The sequence below is a fragment of the Nelumbo lutea genome, chromosome 6 (genome assembly GCF_056320005.1).
Source record: "Nelumbo lutea isolate HS-2025 chromosome 6, American lotus-T2T, whole genome shotgun sequence".
Classification (NCBI taxonomy): Eukaryota; Viridiplantae; Streptophyta; class Magnoliopsida; order Proteales; family Nelumbonaceae; genus Nelumbo; species Nelumbo lutea.
In genome coordinates this window covers 71,328,792-71,352,302 of record NC_142689.1, presented here as the reverse complement: position 1 = coordinate 71,352,302, position 23,511 = coordinate 71,328,792, and the positions used below count along the sequence as shown (strand labels likewise).

At 38.8% G+C, this 23,511-nt stretch overlaps 1 protein-coding gene and 1 non-coding gene across 3 annotated transcripts; both read right to left on the bottom strand.

Annotated features, from left to right (window-relative positions):
• Nucleotides 1-458: 458 nt before the first annotated feature.
• Nucleotides 459-21,798, bottom strand: WDR55 (transducin family protein / WD-40 repeat family protein). Of its 2 annotated transcripts, XR_016100710.1 has the most exons (16): nucleotides 21,375-21,798; nucleotides 21,260-21,292; nucleotides 21,064-21,128; nucleotides 20,825-20,912; nucleotides 20,610-20,682; nucleotides 11,781-11,887; nucleotides 11,361-11,403; nucleotides 11,192-11,248; nucleotides 9,111-9,187; nucleotides 3,406-3,454; nucleotides 3,283-3,329; nucleotides 3,006-3,079; nucleotides 1,974-2,062; nucleotides 1,812-1,867; nucleotides 1,108-1,228; nucleotides 459-741 (listed from the first exon to the last, which is right to left on the bottom strand). XR_016100710.1 is itself a non-coding variant. In XM_088949528.1 (15 exons), the coding sequence occupies exons 1-15, from the start codon at nucleotides 21,467-21,469 to the stop codon at nucleotides 668-670; spliced, it is 1,059 nt and encodes a 352-aa protein (XP_088805654.1). In that variant the 5' UTR covers nucleotides 21,470-21,798; the 3' UTR covers nucleotides 459-667. The 2 variants fall into 2 exon arrangements, 1 of the variants encoding a protein (XP_088805654.1); XM_088949528.1 differs by lacking the exon at nucleotides 1,974-2,062.
• Nucleotides 3,935-4,021, bottom strand: TRNAS-GGA (transfer RNA serine (anticodon GGA)). The gene has a single exon. It is a non-coding gene; the product is annotated as a tRNA-Ser (tRNA).
• Nucleotides 21,799-23,511: the final 1,713 nt, after the last annotated feature.

The following is a 23,511-nucleotide window of genomic DNA, read 5'->3' as shown; positions in this document are numbered from 1 at the left end:
GAGAGAGAAGTCCGTTTATTGTTTATGGTTAGAGTTTCCTTCTTAATCTGAGGGAGACAACCTTTGGATATGGGATCATCTCATTGTCGTTGGTTGGTATGAAAACAGGATGTCGCAAGCATAGTTAGACTACTAGTGAATAGAGACAATCGGTTTGATGATTTACCAAAAAAGAGACCATAGGTTTGATGAAAGGCTATATTGGTTTCGACCACTCACTTGGACCCTCTAAACATCCTCCACACATAAAGGATATGCAACTCCTGCCAGGACAAATACCCAATGAAGAAGACCACTGATTTGTCTTCTCGACGTAAGAGAAGCTTTAATCTCAACGTCTGCCATAACTCTAAGGTCCACCTATCATTTTGACTGGTGGATACTGAATGTCAATACACATTAACTTGCAAATGATCATTTCAACAAGCACATAGATCATATCCACAAAACCCTACACGAACAATAAAATAATTGTTCTCACTTCAAGAAAAACCAGATATCTAAATAGATAGGTCAAGGATGAATGGAGCTCAATTTGCACGCAAAATTTTCAAGTGTCATGACTAAAAAGCTAAAGTTAAAATGAGAATTTTCTTTTGTAAGCATTTATCAAAAAATTAAAAAAAAGAAAAAGAAAAACCGCGAAGCCTATTTTTAACCCACTTCATTACAAATCTGCGAAAAAACTGCTAGGAGCACTCTGAAGGGTCTTTCCTTTATTTGCCCTCTTTCTTGTGGCTCCTGCAACCAAAAAAGAAAACAAACAAAAAGATATGGTTAGTTGATGACCAGGCATCACTTGAACGTATCTAACCACCAAATTACCTGTTAATCGATGAAATTTTCAACTTTTAGCTTAATCCTACTTTTCTGTGAGTAAAATATGCATCTAGTCAAATATTGGGTAATGACATTCGTTGTCAAATATAATGAGATTTTGTCAATGTATAGAATGCAGGGGCTAGCAAAAGCCAACTATAATTTTTTCCTAGAATGCAGAACCTTAAAACAGTTCTTATCAAGCTTAGACTAAAGAACATTAACTAATTCATACTAATGAATAATTAAAAAAATGTTGACCACAAAAATATCCTAAAACAAACGCACCTTTGGAAGATTCCTGGGGTTCAATGTCAACATCCATCTCACCACTATCACTGTCAGACACGTCTACATGACTCTTCTGGGTATTCCCAGAACCTTCCAACAAATTACCCAGGTCCCAAAGCTGCAGGCAAGAAATACATAAAAGCAAAACCATGACATGATTAAATGCAATATCAGGATGAAACATAGTTGACAGATACAAGGAAAAGTACATTTTGGAGCCAAGATACACTTCGGTTAAATTTTATCAGTCAAATATCCAGAAAAAGAACAATAAAAGACGTAAAGGTCAAGAAGGCGAAGAGACAAACATGGTGTTCGGCACTATGGTGTTTTAAGTCTGAAGTTTGTAGTTGAATTATTGCATTGAAAATTGGGTAAATGAGATGTTTTGGCACAAAACACAATGCATATTTGTTTATTGTAGTTTTAAACATATAGGTGCCACATTGAACAATAGAAGTGGAACTATCCCCCACCCCATTTGGGAGAACATAAAAAAGACATTTCCCCCAACACCCCCATACACATAACCCAATATAAATGGTGATACAAATGTTTGAAATTGAATCCGCCCAATCAAATATAATTTTCAAACGAGAACACAAGGTGCATGTGTGTGAGAGAAGGGGCTATAACATAGACCATATTTTAAGCAGTTTCCACTTGTCCTTTAGGATTTTTCTTATACAAGGTGTCCACACCTTCAACATTTGATCATGTGAAATACTGCCAAGAAACATCCTGTCATGAGAAAAGGCTGCAAAATCAAAGACAGTAATAAGTTAGGATACTTAAATTGGCAATCTAATCAATATTCATCAAGATGAAGATAGAAAAGGATAGAGCTAGGATATGATATATACAATTGCACAAACAAGAAAGTTAACATGGAGTTGGGCACCAATGCGTTTTACAAGCGTTCCATTCCACCAAGAACTAGGCATGCTACCTCCTGTTATTGTGAGAAACAAAAGACAAAGTTTGGGTGGAGATGAATGATGATTGAATGTTTAAAGTGCTTTCACTTTATTTTCAGAATATTTTCATCATGACAACTGTATGGCATCTCATAAAACTTGTCAGCTTTTCCAAATTTCAATGTGCCACATCACTTGGGTGATTTGAGAAACGTCATTTTGACAATTCAAGAAACCCCTCCTCTCATGAATCCCAAGACTAATCATAGCTGCAACATTTTTTCAAAAAATAGCATGACAAAAACAATTAAATGGCATTTCTATTTTTTCTGATGTAGCAAGCTGGTGACACGGAACAGTCATGAAATGAACCGGTGCCAAAAACCCTATAAAATACCCAGTGACCCAACTAATGTATAGCGCATACCAATTACATGGCTTAGATGTGACCAAAATGCAGAAAGGTGACCTATCATTCTATGGATCTCAATAGGAATATCTCCTTCATGGCTTCACCCAAGAATAACTTTGGCAAAAAAAACGCTCTTTTCTTATTTTTATTATTGATGATTATGAACTTTTCTCATCACAAGGAGTTCAATAAAAAAACATAAAGGACAAGAATTAGCAAATGATCGCTCCATACACACCAACACTCACTACATATGGGGCTGTTCAATCGTTTATGCTAAAGATTTTATGAGCAAAGGCAACCAACCCAATTCCCTACATGGCAGAATACCCCAATAAACAAAATAGCCTGTCATATCACAACCGATTTGTCAAAAATCAAAATCATACAAAAGAAAAAATCCAGTTTTGGCAATGAATAACACAGAGGAAGGGTTTAAAAATGAACAGGCCCCACAAACCTTAATGGACTACTGTGCAGATATTACAGGGGAACTTGGATGTCCATCTCCATCCAACATTTAAAAGAAAAAAGTAATAATAAAACCATGAGTTTAATAACCATACCAAGACGCTCAACAGGATATTCTGAATGCTCAGCAATTGGTTGTATTACCCGGTTGGGTAAGATGCCTACCAAACTACACAGATTAGAAAGGAACCATCAGAAAAGTAAGAATGCAATTGCACTAATGAGATTTATTATAACTCTAAAACATGTCATAGTATGGCAAACATGCAGGTGGGAGATTGGTTTGACAACTTTTACTTGGAATATCTTGTCAATCCCTGCATGTGTGCCACATGAAAGCTAGCCGCAACTCAAAAAATAAGTTATTCTCACCTGATCAGACCATTCTCTGATCCAGTAATGACTCTATCTTCATCAAGCTGGAAAAAATGGTTTAGAAGAATTTTGGTCCAGAAAGCAGTTACCAATATAGTGCAGGGGACAGAGAAAACTTACCTTTAGCAGTGCATCAACGGAGTTTGGACAGAGATTAATGAATCGATCACTGGAAATTAAAAAAAAAAAAAAGGTGAGATACTTGACAATGCAGTCTCTCACAAGAATAATAAATGTGCTACCAAATTATTTGGTTCCTGTGTTAAACAATCCATAGCATGGGTAGGTTCAGTTTCACTGTTCACAATAATTTTCGTCTTGAATCAGTGCCTGCAAACAGTTCGCAATTCTTTAAAATAATTCATGAATGGTTCATAATTAAATGAAGTTTTGATAACTTGTTTAATAGCCAAGCTTATGCCAATAAAATGCATAAGATACTTATTTATAAACACTGTCCATTAAAAGGGGTGAAATTGTATAAATAAAGGGGGGGGGGGGGGGGGGACATCTCATGTTTTATTTTATTTTCCATACCACAGCAATTAGGAATAGAGAATCTCTATCAAAGAAAAGTCTAACTGTTGGAATAACGGTATCCATTGTCATTTGATACATTGCGGTCAGTAACGTGAATTAGGTGAAGGTACGGAAAGAGAGGGATTCAAACCCTCGGTAAACAAAAGCCTACATAGCAGTTCCAATGCTACGCCTTGAACCACTCGGCCATCTCTCCTACATAATGATTATGACCCCGAAATCGAGTGCATAGCGAGTCATTCATATTATTTTATTACAATTATACAATTATATATAGGTATAGGTACGACCAATTAATTTATATTATAAATAGAAAAGAAAACTTTTCATCAAAGAAAGATCTTCCTTCGAGGCTTGGGAGATTAAAAAAATACATTTTTTTATGAAAAATCATTCAAAACAAAAGAGATATATCTATTCATGTAACTCTCATTGGTTTGTTCACTGTTAACTATGTTCCCTTCCCCATTCTAGACACTTCATCAAGATCTTTTATCTATCACCTAAAGTGGCAAATAGCTTGCCACACAAGCTCACTCGTTGAAGCCTACAAAGTTGACAGGAAAAGGCCCTGGAAGGAATAGAATACAAGTAGGTACTAGCTAATTATCCACTAAACATGATACAATATACAGGTGTTGTATGCATAAATACATTTTTATCAAGACACTGAATTTTTTTTAATGTTAGAGAGGGGATACTCAGGCACATTAGATAAGCCTAGTCAGGGAAATAGTAGTATATAAGTAGAAAACAGCAAAGGGATCTGGCGAAAACGAAAAGAGAAACTAAATACAAGCAGGGAATTAACTAAACAGCTCCACCCCAGCCTGGTAGCCACATGAGTTCTGGTCTCTCAACCCCATGGCTAATAGATAAGCTAAGCATTGACAGGTATAGAATCCACCTGAACAGGATTTTTTTAATAGAAGGATAAAAACATCATCAAAGAAAAAGGGAAGGGCACAAGTTTTTTTTTTATGAATGAAGGGAAGGGCACAAGTTGTTCTATGACAGCCAACGTCTAGCATCTCTAATAGCAAATAAAGAGTCAAAGGGCCATTACATCCAATCAGTTACAACACGGACGGAAATTCCCTTCTATTAAAATAATTCACCCCGTCAACCAACCTAAGTTCTTGTAAGAGAAACACTTAGGCAGATGCTCTCTCCAACAGGGCCTGAGAAACTTAAACAAATATCACCATTATGATTTCTAAAAACCCCTTCTACCCTGGACAATCCAGGATTACCTATTCCACCCATCAAAATTTAGTTTTATTACCCTGCGGTTCAGAACAATCTATTCTTAGAAGAAGCTTCTTCTTTGATGACCAAAGCTAGCAACCAATGGGCCACCTCAAGGCAACTAGATCACTTAAAGAATTCAATTCTAGACTATTCTCGAGATATATTCCATCAATCTTTTCATTTCATTCACTCCAAAGCACCATATACCATATACAGTTCCACTCCACATTATCCTCTTCCTACTTCAGTACTACTCTCTTTTGGTACGTTATTTAAGTTACTTCAGTACCTAAACAAAATCATACAACCAGTATACCAAATAGCAACTTAGCAAGTAAGCAGAAAGTTAGAGAAGGTGGATTTGATGAATGTAATTTTTCCACCAAGAGAGACTTAGTTCCTTTTTCACACAGTTTCTTGGAGAATCTCTCCACAACTGTGACCTGGAAAGAGATGGCACTTTGATAACAATTCTAACCTTTGAATATTTTCAACCTCTCTAAATTCACAGAAAATAACAATGTCATTGGCAAATTGTTAAGTGAGAGGCCACCTTCACTTCCCTTCCCACTCTAAAACCCCTAAAAAAGAAAATATATGAACAAAGAAAGAAGACGGATAAAAAAAGGTGATACATAAGACATCACCTCATGAAAGAAAACCCAACCACCAACCTCACTCCCAAACACTCCTCAAAATAACAATAAAAAACACACTGGTTATAACTTCTCCAGCTGAAAAAGAGAGAAAAGGAAGTGAAGTCAACCAACCACTTCCACAATGCATCTCAAAATACTACTTACAGCACCACTACAACCACTCAACACTAAACTCCACACCTCCAATAGTTAATAAAAAAAACCAACGCAAATTCAGAAAAAAAAATTACTCCAGGTTAAATCTTCTCAAGCTTTGCTCGAACCTCTGCTCCTTCAGGTTCTAAATTGGGAATAACTTACTCTTCAAATTCCCTTTCTTCGCTCCAACGCCAAAAATCCTTCCTTTTAATCTTGCAAAGACTTTATAAACATGAACAGTGTCAGTGTTCTTTTTATTTCTAAATCACCTAGCTGCATTAGGCCTTTTATCCAACTTCCACTCCTCCAAAGATTTGGCATTGATTCTCTCTAACTCCAAAACTGCATTGTTCTTAAAAATCTGGGTGTAACTTTGCTCTTTGACCAGCACGGCTACAAAACATACTAAGCATTTCAAACACCAGAATATAAGGCAAAGGGAAAGAGAGCCACCTTTTCTGTAGCCCCTATAGCCTTAAAGAAACCTTTTAGGGTGCCATAGTAAGAATGGAATAATGAAGCCTACTAAAGAAAAGGGAAAGAGAACCACCTTTTCTGTAGCCCCTATAGCCTTAAAGAAACCTTTTAGGGTGCCAAAGTAAGAATGGAATAACGAACAGATGACATATCCCATCATCCATCAAACCCATCTCTACTCAAATTCCATTTTATAGACTGTCCAGTTGAGGAAACCCCTGACTACACAGTCATAGGCTTTTTCAATATACAATGTACAAACAAGACATTTTCTCCCAAGAGTCCTAATATCATCCACTGCTTAATTAGCAGCCAGAATTTGACTCACAATCTGTCTCCTATGAACAAAAGCCCTTATGGTGGAGAGATCACCTCTTCCAACACCTTTCTAAGCCTCTTAGTAGTTGGCAATAATTTTTCAGAGACTTTAAACCAAGATAATGGGTCCGAAATCAAAATACATGAATCACATTGTATGAACATGCAGAAACAGAAGCTTCATTTTACAAAATAAAATCCCATACCTAAAGATCAAAGTGGGGACTTCAGCTTTTGCAATGACCCTTGCAATCACCATAATATGGTTTTATGAGAAAGAAACAGAGGTGGGTTTGGGCAGTTTTTAATTGGTTGGTAGTGGTAACAGAGACAGGGAGAGATGCAGCATAAGTGAACCTGACCCATGTGACACCTTAAGTCCATATACATGTGAAGACCTTTGTGTCAAACACAAGACAAAAGTAATTCTTGCCATTCCGAAGTCTTCAACTCAGGGCTTAGTCCTTAATTCATGGGAAGGTATTTCTAATTTTTGCCTTTCTTGTAGGAAGCTTGTTGTGCAAGCTAAGGTTTCCTTTTCTCTTGTCCACGAATAGTGATCCTTGCCCATGAATAGTCCCCACAAAAGTAATCATGGCCCCTTCCTCCTTCCCCCCTTCCTCCCTAATTCATGGGAAGGTATTTCTAATTTTTGCCTTTCTTGTAGGAAGCTTGTTGTGCAAGCTAAGGTTTCCTTTTCTCTTGTCCACGAATGGTGATCCTTGCCCATGAATAGTCCCCACAAAAGTAATCATGGCCCCTTCCTCCTTCCCCCCTTCCTCCCTAATTCATGGGAAGGTATTTCTAATTTTTGCCTTTCTTGTAGGAAGCTTGTTGTGCAAGCTAAGGTTTCCTTTTCTCTTGTCCACGAATAGTGATCCTTGCCCATGAATAGTCCCCACAAAAGTAATCATGGCCCCTTCCTCCTTCCCCCCTTCCTCCCTCCCTCCCCAGACCTTAGTCCTTAATTCATGGGCTGTCGTAGGTCTCGCAAAATGCTCCCGGAATCCTCGTCCCGTGACGTAGGAATCCATTCCGCTTTGGAAGGGAGGTAACGTACCAATTAATGAGGCTTACCGTTTCCCTCCGATTCGGGCAGGGTAAGGATGAGGCCTACAGTTACGCGGCATGATCCCGAGAAGTTCGGAGACGACTGTCGAGCTCCTAGGTTCATTTACATGGCACCTCAATGCAAGTGGGTACCGAGGTGCTCCGGGTCCGAAGTGGCCGAGCTCCCAAGGTCCCCTGATCTGCTGACGTGGCACTATATGTCAATTTGTCATTTGGCTGGTAAGCCGCATCCACGTGTCCCTTACATACTAGGTCAGGCCAAATCACCCCTCATCAGTAACTCTTATTGCAGGTTTGCAGCAAATGTATTTGTTTTGCATACGTATGTTTTTTACAGGAAACAGCAACTTTCATTACGAAATTAAGAAGTTAAACAAGATATTACAAATCCAGTATTCCAAAGCTGAAATGCTGACCCACATTCATAAACACTGTTACAAAGCAGCCCAGAAAAGTTCACTCCTGTTTGATCCTTGTTTGGCTAGAGCATCAGCCAGGCCATTTGCTGTTCTTCTCACCCATTGGAAGTTTGCTCCAATTTCCCTTGCAAGGCACCAGACTTCTCTCATAACTTGCCTGTGCTTCCAGATTCCCAAATTTCCAGATTTCAACCAGTCTATTAATAATCTTGAATTCCCTTCCACTTCAATCTGTTGTAGTCCCATCTGTTTAACCAGTCTCAGACCTTACAGCAGTGCTAATACATCACCCACTCCTATAGGCCCAGAAAATAGAGCTAGAATTTTACCTGCTCGGTCTCTAAAGACTCCCCCTACACCTGAGGGCCCTGGGTTACCAAAGGGAGCTTCCATCAAAATTGAACTTTATTTTTTGTTGTGTAGAGGCTGCCCAACTCTCTTGAATTGTTGGGCTATATCTTGAAGAGTTTGCTACAGTATCCCAGCCCCTGATTATATCATCCACTGTGAATTCCTTAAATAACTCATCTGCTTTTACCCAATGCACTATCTTGATAGTGATGCAATCAATCAAGTCCTCCCTCGATTTCCTTTTTTCTTGAAAGATTCTATTGTTTCTTTCCTCCCAAACTGTCCATAAGACTACAGTTCTTGATGCAAACAAACACAAAATTGAATACACACATATTGATGTCTTCCATCAGATATGCAAATACAAACACATTTTTTGTCCCAAAGTTTAGATTCATAAATGAACTAAGGACAATTTACCTCTAAACAATATTTTGCAGTATCAAGTACATTTGACCAAAACTTATACTGAATTTTTAGTTCTTCAAGCCAAATTATACACAAAACACTTTCTATGAATAAATTATACACAAGATATTCCTATAGCAAATTTTTCCTGTACACATGCTGAACTGCTAACGATGTGCCTACAGAAACATACCTGCAATCTTTGAAATGCCCCCATGAATATAATAACAAAGTACCAGTCTGAGTTCCACAAACAACTTTTCGACCATTCTGAAAAGAAAGAAAAAAAAAACTTATAAGTGGCATTCGAACTTCTATGCCAGACATATAGATAAATGTTGATCTACACAATTTTGAAATCAAGCAATCAAAACCTTCTTCCAAACAGAAATTAGAAAATCCAAGTTACCTTTAGGCAACAGTAAATGTTTTTTTATATAAATGGTGAAGATTTTATTAAAAATAATTTCTTAACAAAATTTAAACAGAGGCAGGAGATGCAGCCCCTGTTACATAATCTGAATTACAGATGAACCACAAACAATTCAGACTTATACACCCCTTGTTTTGCAAAAAAAAATCAGCTAACCCATTCGCTGGCCATTTAAATTTTTTCATAGAATCCTTATATTTCCAAACCACTGTTGCTCGTTTCTCTGGGAGAAAGTTGCCATTTAAACTTTGATGGCAGTTGTCTTGAAACCCAGGGTTGGCTGGCATTTGGAGGAGTATTTAGAAATTATGGACACATTCTTGCTGTATTATCAGGCCTTGTTGGAGAAGTAGATTCGGTGTATGCTGAATTCGAAGCACTCTTGCAAGGAGTACAAATTTCTAGAGACAACTATGACAGATTGGTAATTGAAGGTGACTCCAAATGTTAGTGCATTAACTATGACAGTTAATGCTTTGACATCTGCATAATAATGTTAGTGTATTCTTATAGGCACACCTATATGTCCATGATATATACATTCAATAACAAAGTTCCTGGCTCTACAGCTATTTCCTACTGCAATGATAATCTGAACAATAACTTTAAAAAATCTCATATAGAAAGTTAAGCATCTAGATGAACAAGACTTTTCTACCCAAAAGATTCACATTTTTTACAGGATATAGTATTGTCAAAGCATCAACTGGTCAACACACTAGTGAGTAGGACCAGACAGACTACACCACTGTACACTCACTAATATGTCGATACTCATGATGCAGTAGTCTAGGACGACTAAGCATTAACTAGGTTGACTAGTCAATTAACAACTAAACTAATCTAGATAACCACAAAGTTAGCCTAGGACGACTAAGCATTAACTAGGATGGCTAATCAATTAACAACTAAACTAATCTAGATAACCACAAAGTTGGCTTAGGATGACTAAGCATTAACTAGGTTGACTAGTCAATTAACAACTAAATAATCTAGTAACCACAAAGTTATTTTAAATTTTTATTTGTCTGTTTGTATTTTGTTAAATTCATCCTGCAGCCTTAAATATTTTTGATGGAACATGAGTGATCAATGGTATATAAAATAGAAAAAAGGCACAAATTTAAAAAATAAAAAGAGTAGAGGATTCTTTTAAATTTTCTTCCTATTGGTGGTGTGCTGTTACACAGTTCTGAGAAACAAAGAGAACATTGAGTATATAATTCCATGTCTCAGCCATGCAGCCTACTTGTTTATGTTTGAAAAATAAAGGATAAAATTAATTTAGAAAAAATCTTGTTTTCACCGATTATTTGGAGCCTAGGCAGCAACTAGTCATTGCATTGAGTAGGCCAAAATAACATATCATCGCCTCACTTTTTTTGGCTTCATGGGGCTCCACAACGGGGGGTGGCCCATCCCCTTAACCCCCCCCCCCAACCCTTGTGGCAGTGGGATTTGATCCCAGGTCTTTGCTACAACGAGTCAGAGATCCTACCAACTGAACCACCATCAGTTGGTTGCCATTGCCTCACTGCATTGATTACACTGATGGATGTAATGGCCCTCTTATTTTAAGCATTAGAAGTTTAGAAATTTAACAACAATGCATTACCAAGCACAATAATCTAAGACTTTGGAAAATCTGCAACCATGAAAGATTCTAATAAGAAAAATACAATTAAGTGAACATAAAGGTTAATTATGAAGGTGCGCTGACATGCACAGCCAGCCAGATTCGTGTCTCTGTGTGTAGTGTGTCTTGACAAATGCATCCGCACATCAATAAATGCTATAGAATCATAAAGACTCCAAGGCTTCAAGTTAAAGATGAAATCCACCTTCATAATAACCACAGACAGCAGCTCATCTTCAGAAAACTCAGACTGTGTTAAGACCTATCATGAACATTCCAAATTTCAAATTCCAAAGGAACATGTCAGTTCAGCATATAAAACACACAGGCAATGTAGTAAAACTGTTTATCATCAAGGGTAATGACTAACTAACCTTATTTCTTCGAAGGCTGCAAACAGATAATGTCCCATCTCCACTTAACAATGAAAAACAAATGCCATGTTAGGCTTTGCTTCAAACATTTATTAACAAATAAAACTATATCATATCAAATTGAAAACCTCTAGGCAAAAAATGGGGGTGATCATGGACCAGGCCCAAGCAGGGCTTAGCACCTATTACAAGGGACATAGACCAGCCTACAATTTTAAATATATATATATATATAATATTTATATAACATGACATATAATATATGTAAAACATATGCTATGCTTAATATAATATAAAATATTATAATATAAGATATATTATGTGTCATATTAAAATACTTACATATAATAGTGGCAAGAGTGAACTCTGAACCATTTAATAGTTACGTTGAATGTATAAAGCAAGTAAATTATGGTCTACCTCGTTGCCAACAGCTTCATAGAATCAGATGCAAATGTCATATCAGAAATGTACTCTTCATGGGCATCAAATAAGTTGCAGCAAGAACGTTGCCGGGTATCCCAAACCTTCAAAAATACCAAACATCAAAAAAGATCTAAGATAAGAAACTACTATACAAGCCTCAGAGTCTCAAACAAACTTGTTAAAACAAGTACTTTCCATATAGTGGAGCAGACCATATCTGATCCATTAGACATAACCACTTTCGCTGCTTTAGGGCATTGGACACTAATATGTTCCATTCAAAAATAATGCAAAAGTGAAAGCATGGAAGTTTATGAAGTGAGCTTTTATTTTTTGTGAACTAAGCATTAAAAGAAACAAGGAAATGACAGTAAAAAGGGTTGGCTACATGGATTAATGAGCAGTGTTCTCAATAACATTACGATGGTCAGCCACAGGTGGAAGGACTGAAGGAGCTGAAGTTTTGCCTTAGGAGTTAGATCCCCATCTTTGTTTTGTTTCTTCTCCTAGTGTGCCAGTTTGGGAGAGTAGGATTTAGCATTGGTTACCTTCAAAGAGCAGAGAAGGGAGTTGTGGATAGTCTTGAAAATGGGGTGGTCTAAGTCATGGAAGTGTAGGAGAGAGATGAGAAGGATAAAGCAGAAGAAGACAAGGAGAAAGAGGCTGATGGGTTGTAGACAATAATTAAGGTTTGTTCTGTGGATTCAGCTTGTGTCAAGCATACTTGGGACAAGGCTTCATTGGATGAAAATAGTGATAAATCTCTGGTTGCTGAAGTGGTAGTTGGAAAGCTGGGTGTAGATTCAATTGCTGTTTTTACCTCTACCCCAGACGAAAGAATTTGGATCCCAGACCCTAAAGGTTCCTTCTCGTGCGCCTCCTTTCATTCTCTGGTTGCTCAAGCTCCTTTGGGGTCTTCCTTTCCGGTGAATGAGGTTTGGTGCAAACCAGTTCCCTTAAAAACATAGGCTTTTTTGTTGGGATGTCTTTCATGGAAAAATCAACACTCTAGACATGCTTCAAAAGATGAGGAAAAATGTTTCTTTATCCCCAAACTGGTACACACTCTGTAAGGAAAATGGTGAGACTGCTTGTCTCATTCTAATTTCTTGTCCATTTGTAACCTCTACTTGGGAGTGGTTCTTTGACCTCTATGGGTGCAGGTGGACTCTACCTACAAGCTTACCTACCTAGTCTTTTTGCAGGTGAAATCTATAGGTGGCCAAGGAAAAGAGGACGAATTTTATGGAGATGTACTAGGGCTGCTGTTGTTTGGACAGTTTGGGAAGAAATAAATGTGAGACTCTTGGACAGTTTGGGAAGAAATAAATGTGAGACTCAAGGATGTGGAGAGAAATGTGGATGCAAGCTTAGATTGTATCCTCCTAAGGGTGATTCATTGGGTTAAGTCCATGGACTTGTTCTCACCATTCTCCTTTGATGATATAAAAAGGAATTGGAGGGAAGTGGCCTTTTCGTCTACAAGAAAGACTAGAATAATTCAGATTGGAGAGCCGCCATCGAAAAGCTTTATAAAACTCAATTTTGATGGGAGCTGTTTTGGCAACCCAGGGCCTTCAGGCATAGGAGGGGTATTCAGGGATAAAGATGGAACTATTTTAGCTTTATTCTGGGGTCCTATTGCTCAAGGAGATTCAACTAAATCTAATTGTCTGCTGTGTTGTATAGGGCCCAATTATCAGAAAAACTAAATTTAAGAAGGCTGTTAATAGAAGGAGATTCCCAAGTAGTAGCAAGCTGGTTAAAAAAATGAAAAGAAGGCAGCCTGGTTTTACCGAGATTTGTTAAAGAAGATCAAGTGGCAAGCCACTGAGTTTATTCTTCTTGGGAGGTGAGGTTTTTGCTAGAAGAGCTTTTGAGGAGTACAAGAAGAGGAAGAGGGATGAGATTCGTAAATCCAAAGTTGAGGAAGGGGGAGAAATCTGGACTAAGGAGGGAAGGAATATTATTTTGATGATGAGGTCCGAGCTTGTTTGCTTAGGTGATTTCTTTGGGATGATCTCTAAGTTGTTGAAAAGGTCCTCTTGCTGTGTTTTTTTGTCTGCCCTGTTTTTTTTCCTTGTTGTTTAGTAGGATTCTGCTTGTTTGTATTTGGTGGGTGGTGCTATCTTAGCACTGGATGTGGTTGTTCTCAGTTTTCCTTTTTTCTTTAATAAAATTTGTCCTTTAATATAACAGAAAAATAACTGTCATGGTATTCCCTTGGTTCCACATTTAAGGGCAAGGAGACCAAAGGAATGTTTTCAAAGGCGAGCAAGACCACAAGAAGCAGTTCTTTCTTTTTATATCATTCATTCTTCACTGAGAACTTGAGAAGACTGGTAAACGCTTGAAGGCTAGACTGAGAGAAGCCATTAATTCTTTCCTTCACCGAAAAAGGGCCCCTTCCTTCTTCTTGATTTCCTTCTTTTTTTCTCTTTGTTCACTAAAATAGGGGTGTGCCTCTTCTTTCTTTCTTCTACTGAAACAAGGGTCCACCATCACCCTTTCTTGTTCTTCTCTTTTTTCTTTACCCACATCTTCTAGAAACATAGAAGAATATATATCAAACTTCATCTCATATGTCTTTACCCTTAAATGTTTCCGGAATCCTGGATTTCATATCTTCCAATGTTTTCAAACAGTAAGTTTGTAACAAGTATAAAGATGCCAGAAAAGCTTCAGGTGCAATCTATCTATCTCTGGTGCACATATGTATGGATCCGCTGCTGAACTTTTCAGCTCTCTTCTGTTATGACTTACAGCCCTAAGGCTTAGTTTGGAAAGAGTATAAATACAAATATGTACAAAACAAATGCATACAGAATAATACAAAATACAAGGTTTTCTACCCTACATACTTTTTCAAACTAAGCCTAAATGTTAAAGTGCTTGGCTTGACGTGTTCCATTTGGTCAAGCACACAACATTTGGTATCAAAGCCTACCACCACATCTCAAGTTCAAATCACTAAGAGGGCTACCTAGATCAAAACGGAAAGGACTACCTCGAGCAGAGTGCCAGGGAAAGAGCTACCAGCCACCAGTGTGAACCGTCATGGAGAGGGTAACCTGTCACTACTTTTAGAGTGAAAGCTGCCCAAAGTGAAGCCGCCAATACACCTGTTCATGGACCGGGCTCAAGCTTGGCTTTTGCCAAAATTTGAATGGGCCCAACCCAAAGCCCAGCCTGTGAACAAGTCGAGCAGCCAAGATATCAGATGCGGAAGCATGGTGGTATGTTACAGTTTGAATTATTAAAGTGCTTGGCTTGACATGTTCCATCAATCTTAAGGCCTTTGGTATATTGGTCAAGCATACAATACCATGTCTCCATGTCACTCTGATGCCACATAAATGTGCACCTTCCAACACACCTTAAGCCCTTCCCTCTCTTCATCTCTCATAGTTGCTTCCTTGTTCTATCAGACCTTAAGGCCTTCCCTCTCTCTCCATCTTCATAGTGGCTTACTTGTTCATTATAAACATGTATTTCTGTACGCCATAACCATTTTTTTATTGATAACAGAAATCTTTATTAATGAATAATACTTGTGAAAATTAATTACAGAAAATGGGGAAGTAAACTATCTTAACTCCCCAACATCAAAATGACAACAAAATACTAAAAATGTGCCCAAAACAAATAATCCTTAGCCACCCCTTGCTTAGATAACCCATCAGATATTGAGTTAGCACTTCTCTTTACCCAGCTGTATTGCACCTCTAAGTCCTTACACAGCCAATTAAATTTTTTCTTCCCATTGCAGTAGCTCCACAAGCTACTGATATCTCCTTTCAGCCACCTAATCACCACCTTCAAGTCCCCCTGTATCACTAAACATCTGATGCTTAATTCTCTTGCTCTTTGGATTCCTTCAAGAACTGCTAGAATTTCGGCCCTAAGAGAGTCACCCTCTCCAATTGGCCCAAAGAACATGGCAGTAATATACCCCTCCTCATTCCTGAAAACACCCACTATCCCAGAAGGCCCCAGATTCCTTAAGCTACATCCATCAAAATTCAGTTTTATGAATCCGGCAGGAGGGGGGGTCCAAGTGGGACTACAGTTCCTTTTATACATAGCAGCAGTAGCAACCTCTTTCCACTTTCTCAGCAAGTCTGCCATAGAGAATTCAGAGAATATCTCCATTGATTTCAACCAATGAGCAACCCTTGAAAGTATCAAATCTATAAGGTTTTCTGTGGTTCTTTCCTTATCCGAAAAAATTTGTTTTCTTCCCATATTGACCAGCATACTGCAGCCCTAATGCTTCTCCACATAATCTTCCCCCTTTTCTTAGGCCATCTAAAGAAAGAAAGAGAGAACAAGCATTGCACACTCACATGGGGATTCCAAGTATACCCAAAAAGGGAAAACACCCACTCCCAAACAGTCTTAGTAACTAGACAAGTAACCATAATATGATAACCCGTTTTCCCATCAGCTTTGCAAAGAATACACCTATTGGGAAGTAAACAGCAGTTGGGCCTCTTTCTTGGAAGCAAGTCGTTTGTGTTAACTCTTTCCAAGAAAATTTCCCAACAAAAACTACCAACCTGAGGAGGAATGGGTTTGCTCCAAATCTCTTTAACAGGGAATGACAGCCCAAGCAAAGTAGTAGGTTGGACTAATGTCTCAAAAAACGAAGCACAAGAGAAAGAGTCGGATGAAGAAGGGGTCTAGATTCTGGTGTCTCCCTTACTGGGGTTCAAGAAAACATTTTCAAGGATGATTAGCAAAGATGACATACACCCCAAATTTGTATCCCTTATTGCCCTTCTCAACCCCAGATTCCACCCAAACCTAGAAGAAGAATCAGAAGGAACTAAGAAGTTGGAAATGGGTTCATTTTTCAAATCTGACAAAGTAAACAATGATGGAGATTGGTCTTTCAGGGGTAGGTCCCCAACCCAAATTTGCTCACAAAATTTTATTCGATTACCAGAGTTCAAATCGTACCTGATCCAAGGGGAGAAAACTAAAAGCATATCATGAATGGCTTTCCACGGGGATGCGGCAATAGTCCTTGCCAAAATTCTAGGATCCCTATCATTCTCATCAAGTCCATGTATGCTAGCCACAATCTTCGTCCACAATTTGTCCCTTTCCAACGAGAATCTCCACAACCATTTCCCCAATAATGCCATGTTCCTTTTCCTGATATTCCAATCCCAAGCCCCCCTAGCTTCTTGCTCCTATTTACCACTTCCCACCTCACCTTATGGTCTTTCTTGTCTACTCTTGGTTCCCATAAAAAATCCCTCAATAATTTTTCCACCTTGTTGGAGACCTTTATAGGAATCTTAAATACTGACATGAAGTAAACAGAAAAGTTGGAAGGGGTAGACCTAATCAAGGTGATTCTCCCCCCAAGAGAAATATAATTTTTCCTCCAAGAAGCAAGCCTTTTCTCAAATCTCTCTACTATCGGGTTCCAACAGCTTTTATTCTTGGGGTTATCTCCTAGGGGGAGGCCCAAATAAGTGATAGGCCACTCCGAGATAGCACACCCTAACACACCTGCACAATCACTTACTACCCTTTCCTCCAAATTCACTCCCACCACATAACTCTTATCGAAGTTCACTTTAAGATTACACATCTGCTCAGAGTTGTATTGTCAGTTTTAGGTTTCTGATCCATCTTATATCTCCACCCTCACAAAAAAGGATTGTGTCATCTGCAAACTGCAAGTGTGTAAGTGGTACTTCACCCCTTCCGACTCTCCATCCTCTTATTAAGTCTCTAGAATCAGCTCTATGTATCAGTCTCCCTAGGACAACTACAATCAGAGTAAAGAGAAAGGGGGTGAGTGGATCACCTTGTCTTATTCCTCTCATGGCTGGAAAGAAATCCACCGAAGTTCCACTCACCAATATCGAGTAATGGCAACTCCTGATACAACCCCAGATCCATCTACACAATCTGTCTCCAAAGCCAAAACTTTTCATTACCTCCATCAAGAAGGACCAGTCAACTAGGTCATAAGCCTTCTCTAAGTCTAGTTTGCAAGCCACTCCCTTTTTCTTGGATTTCCTAAAATTCTCTAAGCTCTCATTTGCAATCAAAATTTGATTAGTGATCTACTTTCCCTTCACAAAAGCTCCTTGATTGGGTGTGATAATGGCTGGAAGAACTTTCTTAATTCTTAGAGACAAGACTTTTGCAATTATCTTGTATAGACTATTCACCAAACTAATCAGCCTGAAATCCCTTGGTTGTGATGCTTCTTTCTTCTTAGGGACCAATGCAATGAATGTGGAGTTTAAACCCGGATTAATGATTCCCCTCCTGTGAAACTCCTCAAAAAACAACACTAGGTCCTTCTTCACAATATCCCAACAATCCTGATAAAATGCCATTGTAAATCCCTATTTATCAGTACACCAAAATTTTATTAAAAAAGAATAGGACAATGTTGTAAAATAGTTTTATGCCTAGCATCCCTAAATTGGCCCAACTCCCACTTGCCACCCACATTCATTTCTTTTTACAACTACTCATCAGGGGGGGATCAGTCCCCAATACAGCACCTTTCTATGGGAACCTGGTGATTCTAAGAGGGATCATAGGGTAAAGTGGGCAGTGGTTTCTAGAAAGAAAGACAAAGGTGGATTAGGGATTGGAAATATCAGACTAAAAAACACAGCTTTGTTAGGCAAGTGGTTGTGGGAGATTTCCTAAGGAGCAAGGAAGTTTAAGGCATAGGGTGATAAGAAGCATTTATGGATTGGCAGCAAATGGATGGGATGTTGGAATCGACCTTAGGGCTTCTTGCTCTTCCCGGTGGGAAGACATTGTTGGTGTCCTACCCGTTTTCTCATCTTTCATCAGGTATGATGCTAGCTTGGGTGCTAAGGTTCTCTTTTGGGAGGACACTTGGATTGGGGACTCTCCCCTTAAGGATAGATTCCCGACCATCTACCCCCTCACTATGATCAAATTTAAAGTTATCTCTTTTTTCATATCTCTAGGGATTCTTAGGATTTGGGACTAAGGAGAGGTTTGAGGGACTCAGAAGTGGGATCGGCATATGAATTATTTTCTCTTTTCAGCTCAGTATTTTTGGACCAGTCTTGTCCTTAGTAGAATTTGGACTCGATCCTCTTTAGGTTGTTTCTCTTGCTCTTCCTTTTTTAGCGCTCTGGTGCTCCATACTAACCTGGTCACTTCCTTTCCTATTAAAAAAGTATGGAATGCTTTGATACCTCCAAAGGTAAGGGCTTTTTGTTGGGAAGTGGTGCTCCAAAAAATTAATACCTTGGAAGTGCTTCAAAGAAAAAGACCAAATTGGTGCCTACCCCCACATGCCTATAGCCTATGCTTAAGGAATAGCGAGATAGTGTGTTGTGAAACTAAAGCGACCAATACCCTCCCTTTGCAGTGTGTTGTGAACTAAATTTTGATGGCAGCTCTGTTGGGAACCCTGGACCCTATGGAATTGGGGGGGTGTTTAGAGATGCAAGAGGAAGAATCCTGGTCATGTATTCTGGTCCAATATGGATGGGGGACTTGCTTAGAGCAAAAGTGATGGCCATCCCTCAGGAGCTCAGATTGGCTAAGCAATTGGGAATTCAACGGTTAGAAGTGGAGGGAGACTCAAAATTAGTAGTAGGCAGGCTGCAAACAAATAGCTTGGGAACATGGTCCCTTAGACACAACCTGTAAGGGAATTATTGAGCCTCACAAGGGAGCTGGGTGCACGTGTTAAATGGACTAGGTCAGCAAATGCTTTAGCTGATAATCTAGCAAAGCAAGGTGTAAATCGGGAGCCTTTGTTTTAGGTTGTTTTGTAATTTGATTTATGACAAGGGATCACCTTATGTCCCTGTAGGTGACAGTTGTATTTCTGTTTGTAAGCAAATGAAAGTTACCATTTCCTATCAAAAAAAATAAAAATAAAAATACAGCACCTTTCTATTTGGTCCTTGTCTTGCTAAACCATGTGCTCTATGTTAGTAGACCTTGGGATCCATCAATAGCTAGTTCTCAGTTCCACAGCCAAACTCTCAATCTCTCTCATTATGTATCTATATTTCCAAGAGCCTGTATCGTTCCTTCTCAGCCAGTTTACAATCATTAAGTGGTCCTTTAATAATAAATCTTTTACAGCACGTATAGATCAGGGACGTTTAGACTTTTCTTTTAGCTCACTATGCCTTTTGTTGATCATCATCATCATACAAGGTTCCAAGCCTTATCCCAACTACTTGGGATCAGCTACCTTTTGTTGATACATATGATAAATAAGAACTTAGTTTTGTTGGTTCATGGGGATCTCAAATGGATCGGATCTAAGCCATATTGTTATAAGATTTGGATTGCATCAAAATCCAATCTATTGACAGCCCTAATAAATTCCTAAAATGTAAAGCCAAACTAGTACTCCCTCAAGGAAATTAAATGACATGAACTATGATTAAAGGAACCGCTCGATGTCAGTATTTAAAGGGCACCACTCTTGTCAGATGAATCATCCTATTCTGGTTGCTACAATGAGACAGTTTTCCAATCCAATACTGGATAATATAAGATTCACCGTTTAAATTGAAATATTTCTTGTACTTCAAAACGATGGTGTTCTCCTTTATAATTTTCTCTTTGGCTTTATTCGTGCAACCAAACTGCAAAAGATAGCACAGTGTAACTCTGTGAGTCAAGCGTAAGATTAAGCATACGTGTGCTCAAAAAGCTAATGGCCCATAAATTTGAACATTTCTGACTCTGAAAACCAATGGAAACATGGATGTATTATAGGTGAAATGAAGATATGTTATTCGTAGCACAGTTAACATGAAAATACTGAAAGAGCAAATGCACCTTAATACACCCGTCATCATCTCCTGATGCGATGGTTGTCTCCGTCAAGTTGACCAAGCGGTTTACAGCAGCTCTGCGTGAGAAAATGTATCATTTCAATTGGGAAGTGGCTGATAAATTATTAAAAAAAAGGAAGGAAATAAACAAGGTAACCCCCCCCCCCAATGAATGAAACACGTGGTAGAATGAATTAGTGTGATAACATGAATACTAACTCATGAGCGTCTTCCACACGAGCAATCACAGAACCCGTTTCCACGTCCGTGGCAAGAATGGAGCAATCAGGAGATCCCGTCAGGATTGCTGATTGAATGTGAAGGTTCCAATCCAGCACACAAAATTTGGGAAAAAATAGAATAAGAAAATATCAGTTCTAATTACCAAATCAAATATATGAAATTATCGATTTTTTTTTGTTATCTTTGGATGGAGAAAGGCAAGTTATGAGTGTTACCACGCCCCCCGTCGATAAACCGAACAGCTCTACATGATTCGCTGTGTGCATGAATCTCGAGCAACCTATTGAAGCAATTACAGACAACAAAAAACACATAACAAGAGAATTTGTGCAATAAGTGAATAAGAATACAAACGATCTTCAAAACAATAAGTAGTGACTAATCAAACACCGTGATGATTATTTGCGTTACCTCTGAGGCTGTGAATCAGCAGCATAACGATACCTGGTTAGACATTAAGTAGAAATGCTTAGCATCATCGAAGCATAGACAAGATAAAGTAGCATCGATCTCTATACAAACTTACAGATGAAAGTCGCCATTGATCAGACCTGCAGTGACAAGAGAGCTTGACGGGTGGAAATCAACATCAAAGGGGAGTTTTCCCAGATTGATCTCCATTGTAGCTTACCAAGAGACTCGATTTTGCTAGCAGTACATGAATTATACAGCCGAAGAACGTGTCTTGCCGGTCTTTGTTCGCCGCTTCAAAGAGGTAGCCGCCTCGCCAGTCTTGTTTGCAGCTGCAGAAGGTGGTAGGCGTTGCAAGAATAAGCTGGCTTCCCTCAGATGCAGACTTCCCAATTCCCAATACGGCACTTGGGAGTTGGGAATGGAAAAACACAAAACAAAGGCGAAAGTAGAAACCCTAACGGCCTTAACTTGGCGGTTAATCGTTCTTTTTCTGATTTCTTTTATTTATATTAGGGCTGTTCACCGGTGAGTTACTTGACATATAAATCGAAACCGACCCAGTGTTAAGCAAAACGGATCTGTTCGATTTGAGTTGGGTTGGGTCGGTTTTGGTTCTAAGTTCATCCCTGTGATAAAATCTTACTAATTTTAAAAGCAATTATAAATTGAACATCATTTCAGGCATCTCCTATGATAAAATTTAAATGAAAAGTTAATCACAAAAGTTGTTCATTAATCACTATTCACTAATCCAAAGTTTCTTGTAACCATTCAAAAACTAGGTGGCCTAATGGGCTTTGGAACTTCATGTTTGAACTAGGAACTAAGTTGGTTCGATTTGGGTTGGTTTTGATTTTCTTGTATGAAAATTGAAACCGACCCAAATCATCGGTTTAGGAATTTGCACAACTTGAAACCGACCCGTACTGATGAAAACCCGACCGACTCGAGTTGGTCAGTTTGGTCGGGGTGGGCCTTCTTATGAACAACCCTAATTTCTATTTTAAAGGTAAGCCACGAACCGTTAACCGGGTGACTATCACCTACAGGGACGGTTCGATGGTTAACCGTCCAGGTCAGTGTTTTTTATCAGTTTAACTAATTCAACTGGTTTTTTCGTAATAGCGGCTCAGGACATAAATGGAACTGGGAGCATCACCAGTTTCCGAATCGAACGGTTCGACCACTTGAGTCGATGACGTTTTAAAAACAATGATCTTGCCATGTTTTATTGTAACTGAAATTAAGGTTATGTTTTGGAGACGATGCAAATAGAGTGTAAATGCAAATTAATATATAGAGTGCATTTAGATCCATACAAATTCAAAGTTGGGTTAATTTTGCATTTACAAGTATACTTTTTTATCAAACATCTTTTAGTTGTAATGGATGCAAATACAAATCCCGATAAAGTAATATAGTTTTTTTAACAAAAACCCACTTTAAATGCAAATTTACTTATTTTTTCAATATAAGTGATGAATGGTGATTTGGCACAACTTAGTAAGTAAATGTCACATGGACGCAATTTGCCCGAAGGATGACAACTCAGCAAAGGGAACCTAGTCAACAAAATTTAGAGCTTGGGTGTTCGGTCATCTCAATACAGAGCCACCTCGTCACAAAGTCACATTGGTGTAAAGGCAAGGTGGCACCTAATATAGTTCAGAGCCCAGGAACCGAAGTGACACGTAATCAACTCCAGAAGCCTCTCGATGGACTCCGAATCCAATGGGATCACGCCGCGGAACAACAAGCCTCATCTTCTCCCCGCCCAGATCGGGCGTAAACGATAGACTTCATTGATTGATACGTTACCCCCAACTAAAGCGGAAACGGATCTCATCCACTCAAGCCGAAGACCCCAAACCGTTTCGTGAGACCCACAGCAACTCAGTTATAAGGGCAACAACCCATCTAGGGCCCGGGTATGTGCAATTATTTTTACATTCAAGCTCTCTAATACATATCATTCAACTCTCAGCTCGCAATACTAACTTAAGCATCGGAGCGACCTTGCCAGGTTAGCCACCCTGAGTTCTCTGAGCTCCACTGTTTTGTAGGTCGAACTAGCTCTCCACGCGGCCAAGTCCCAGATCATCCTCTAGCTAGGAGCATCCAGATCGTGCTCCATCATTTGGCGTCGTCTGTGGGAATTCGATCGAAAGGTCATTCCAACCTCTATCTTACTCTTAATGGACTCTTCGAGCAACACCAGGAAAATGTATTGACATGAATGTCACCGAGGA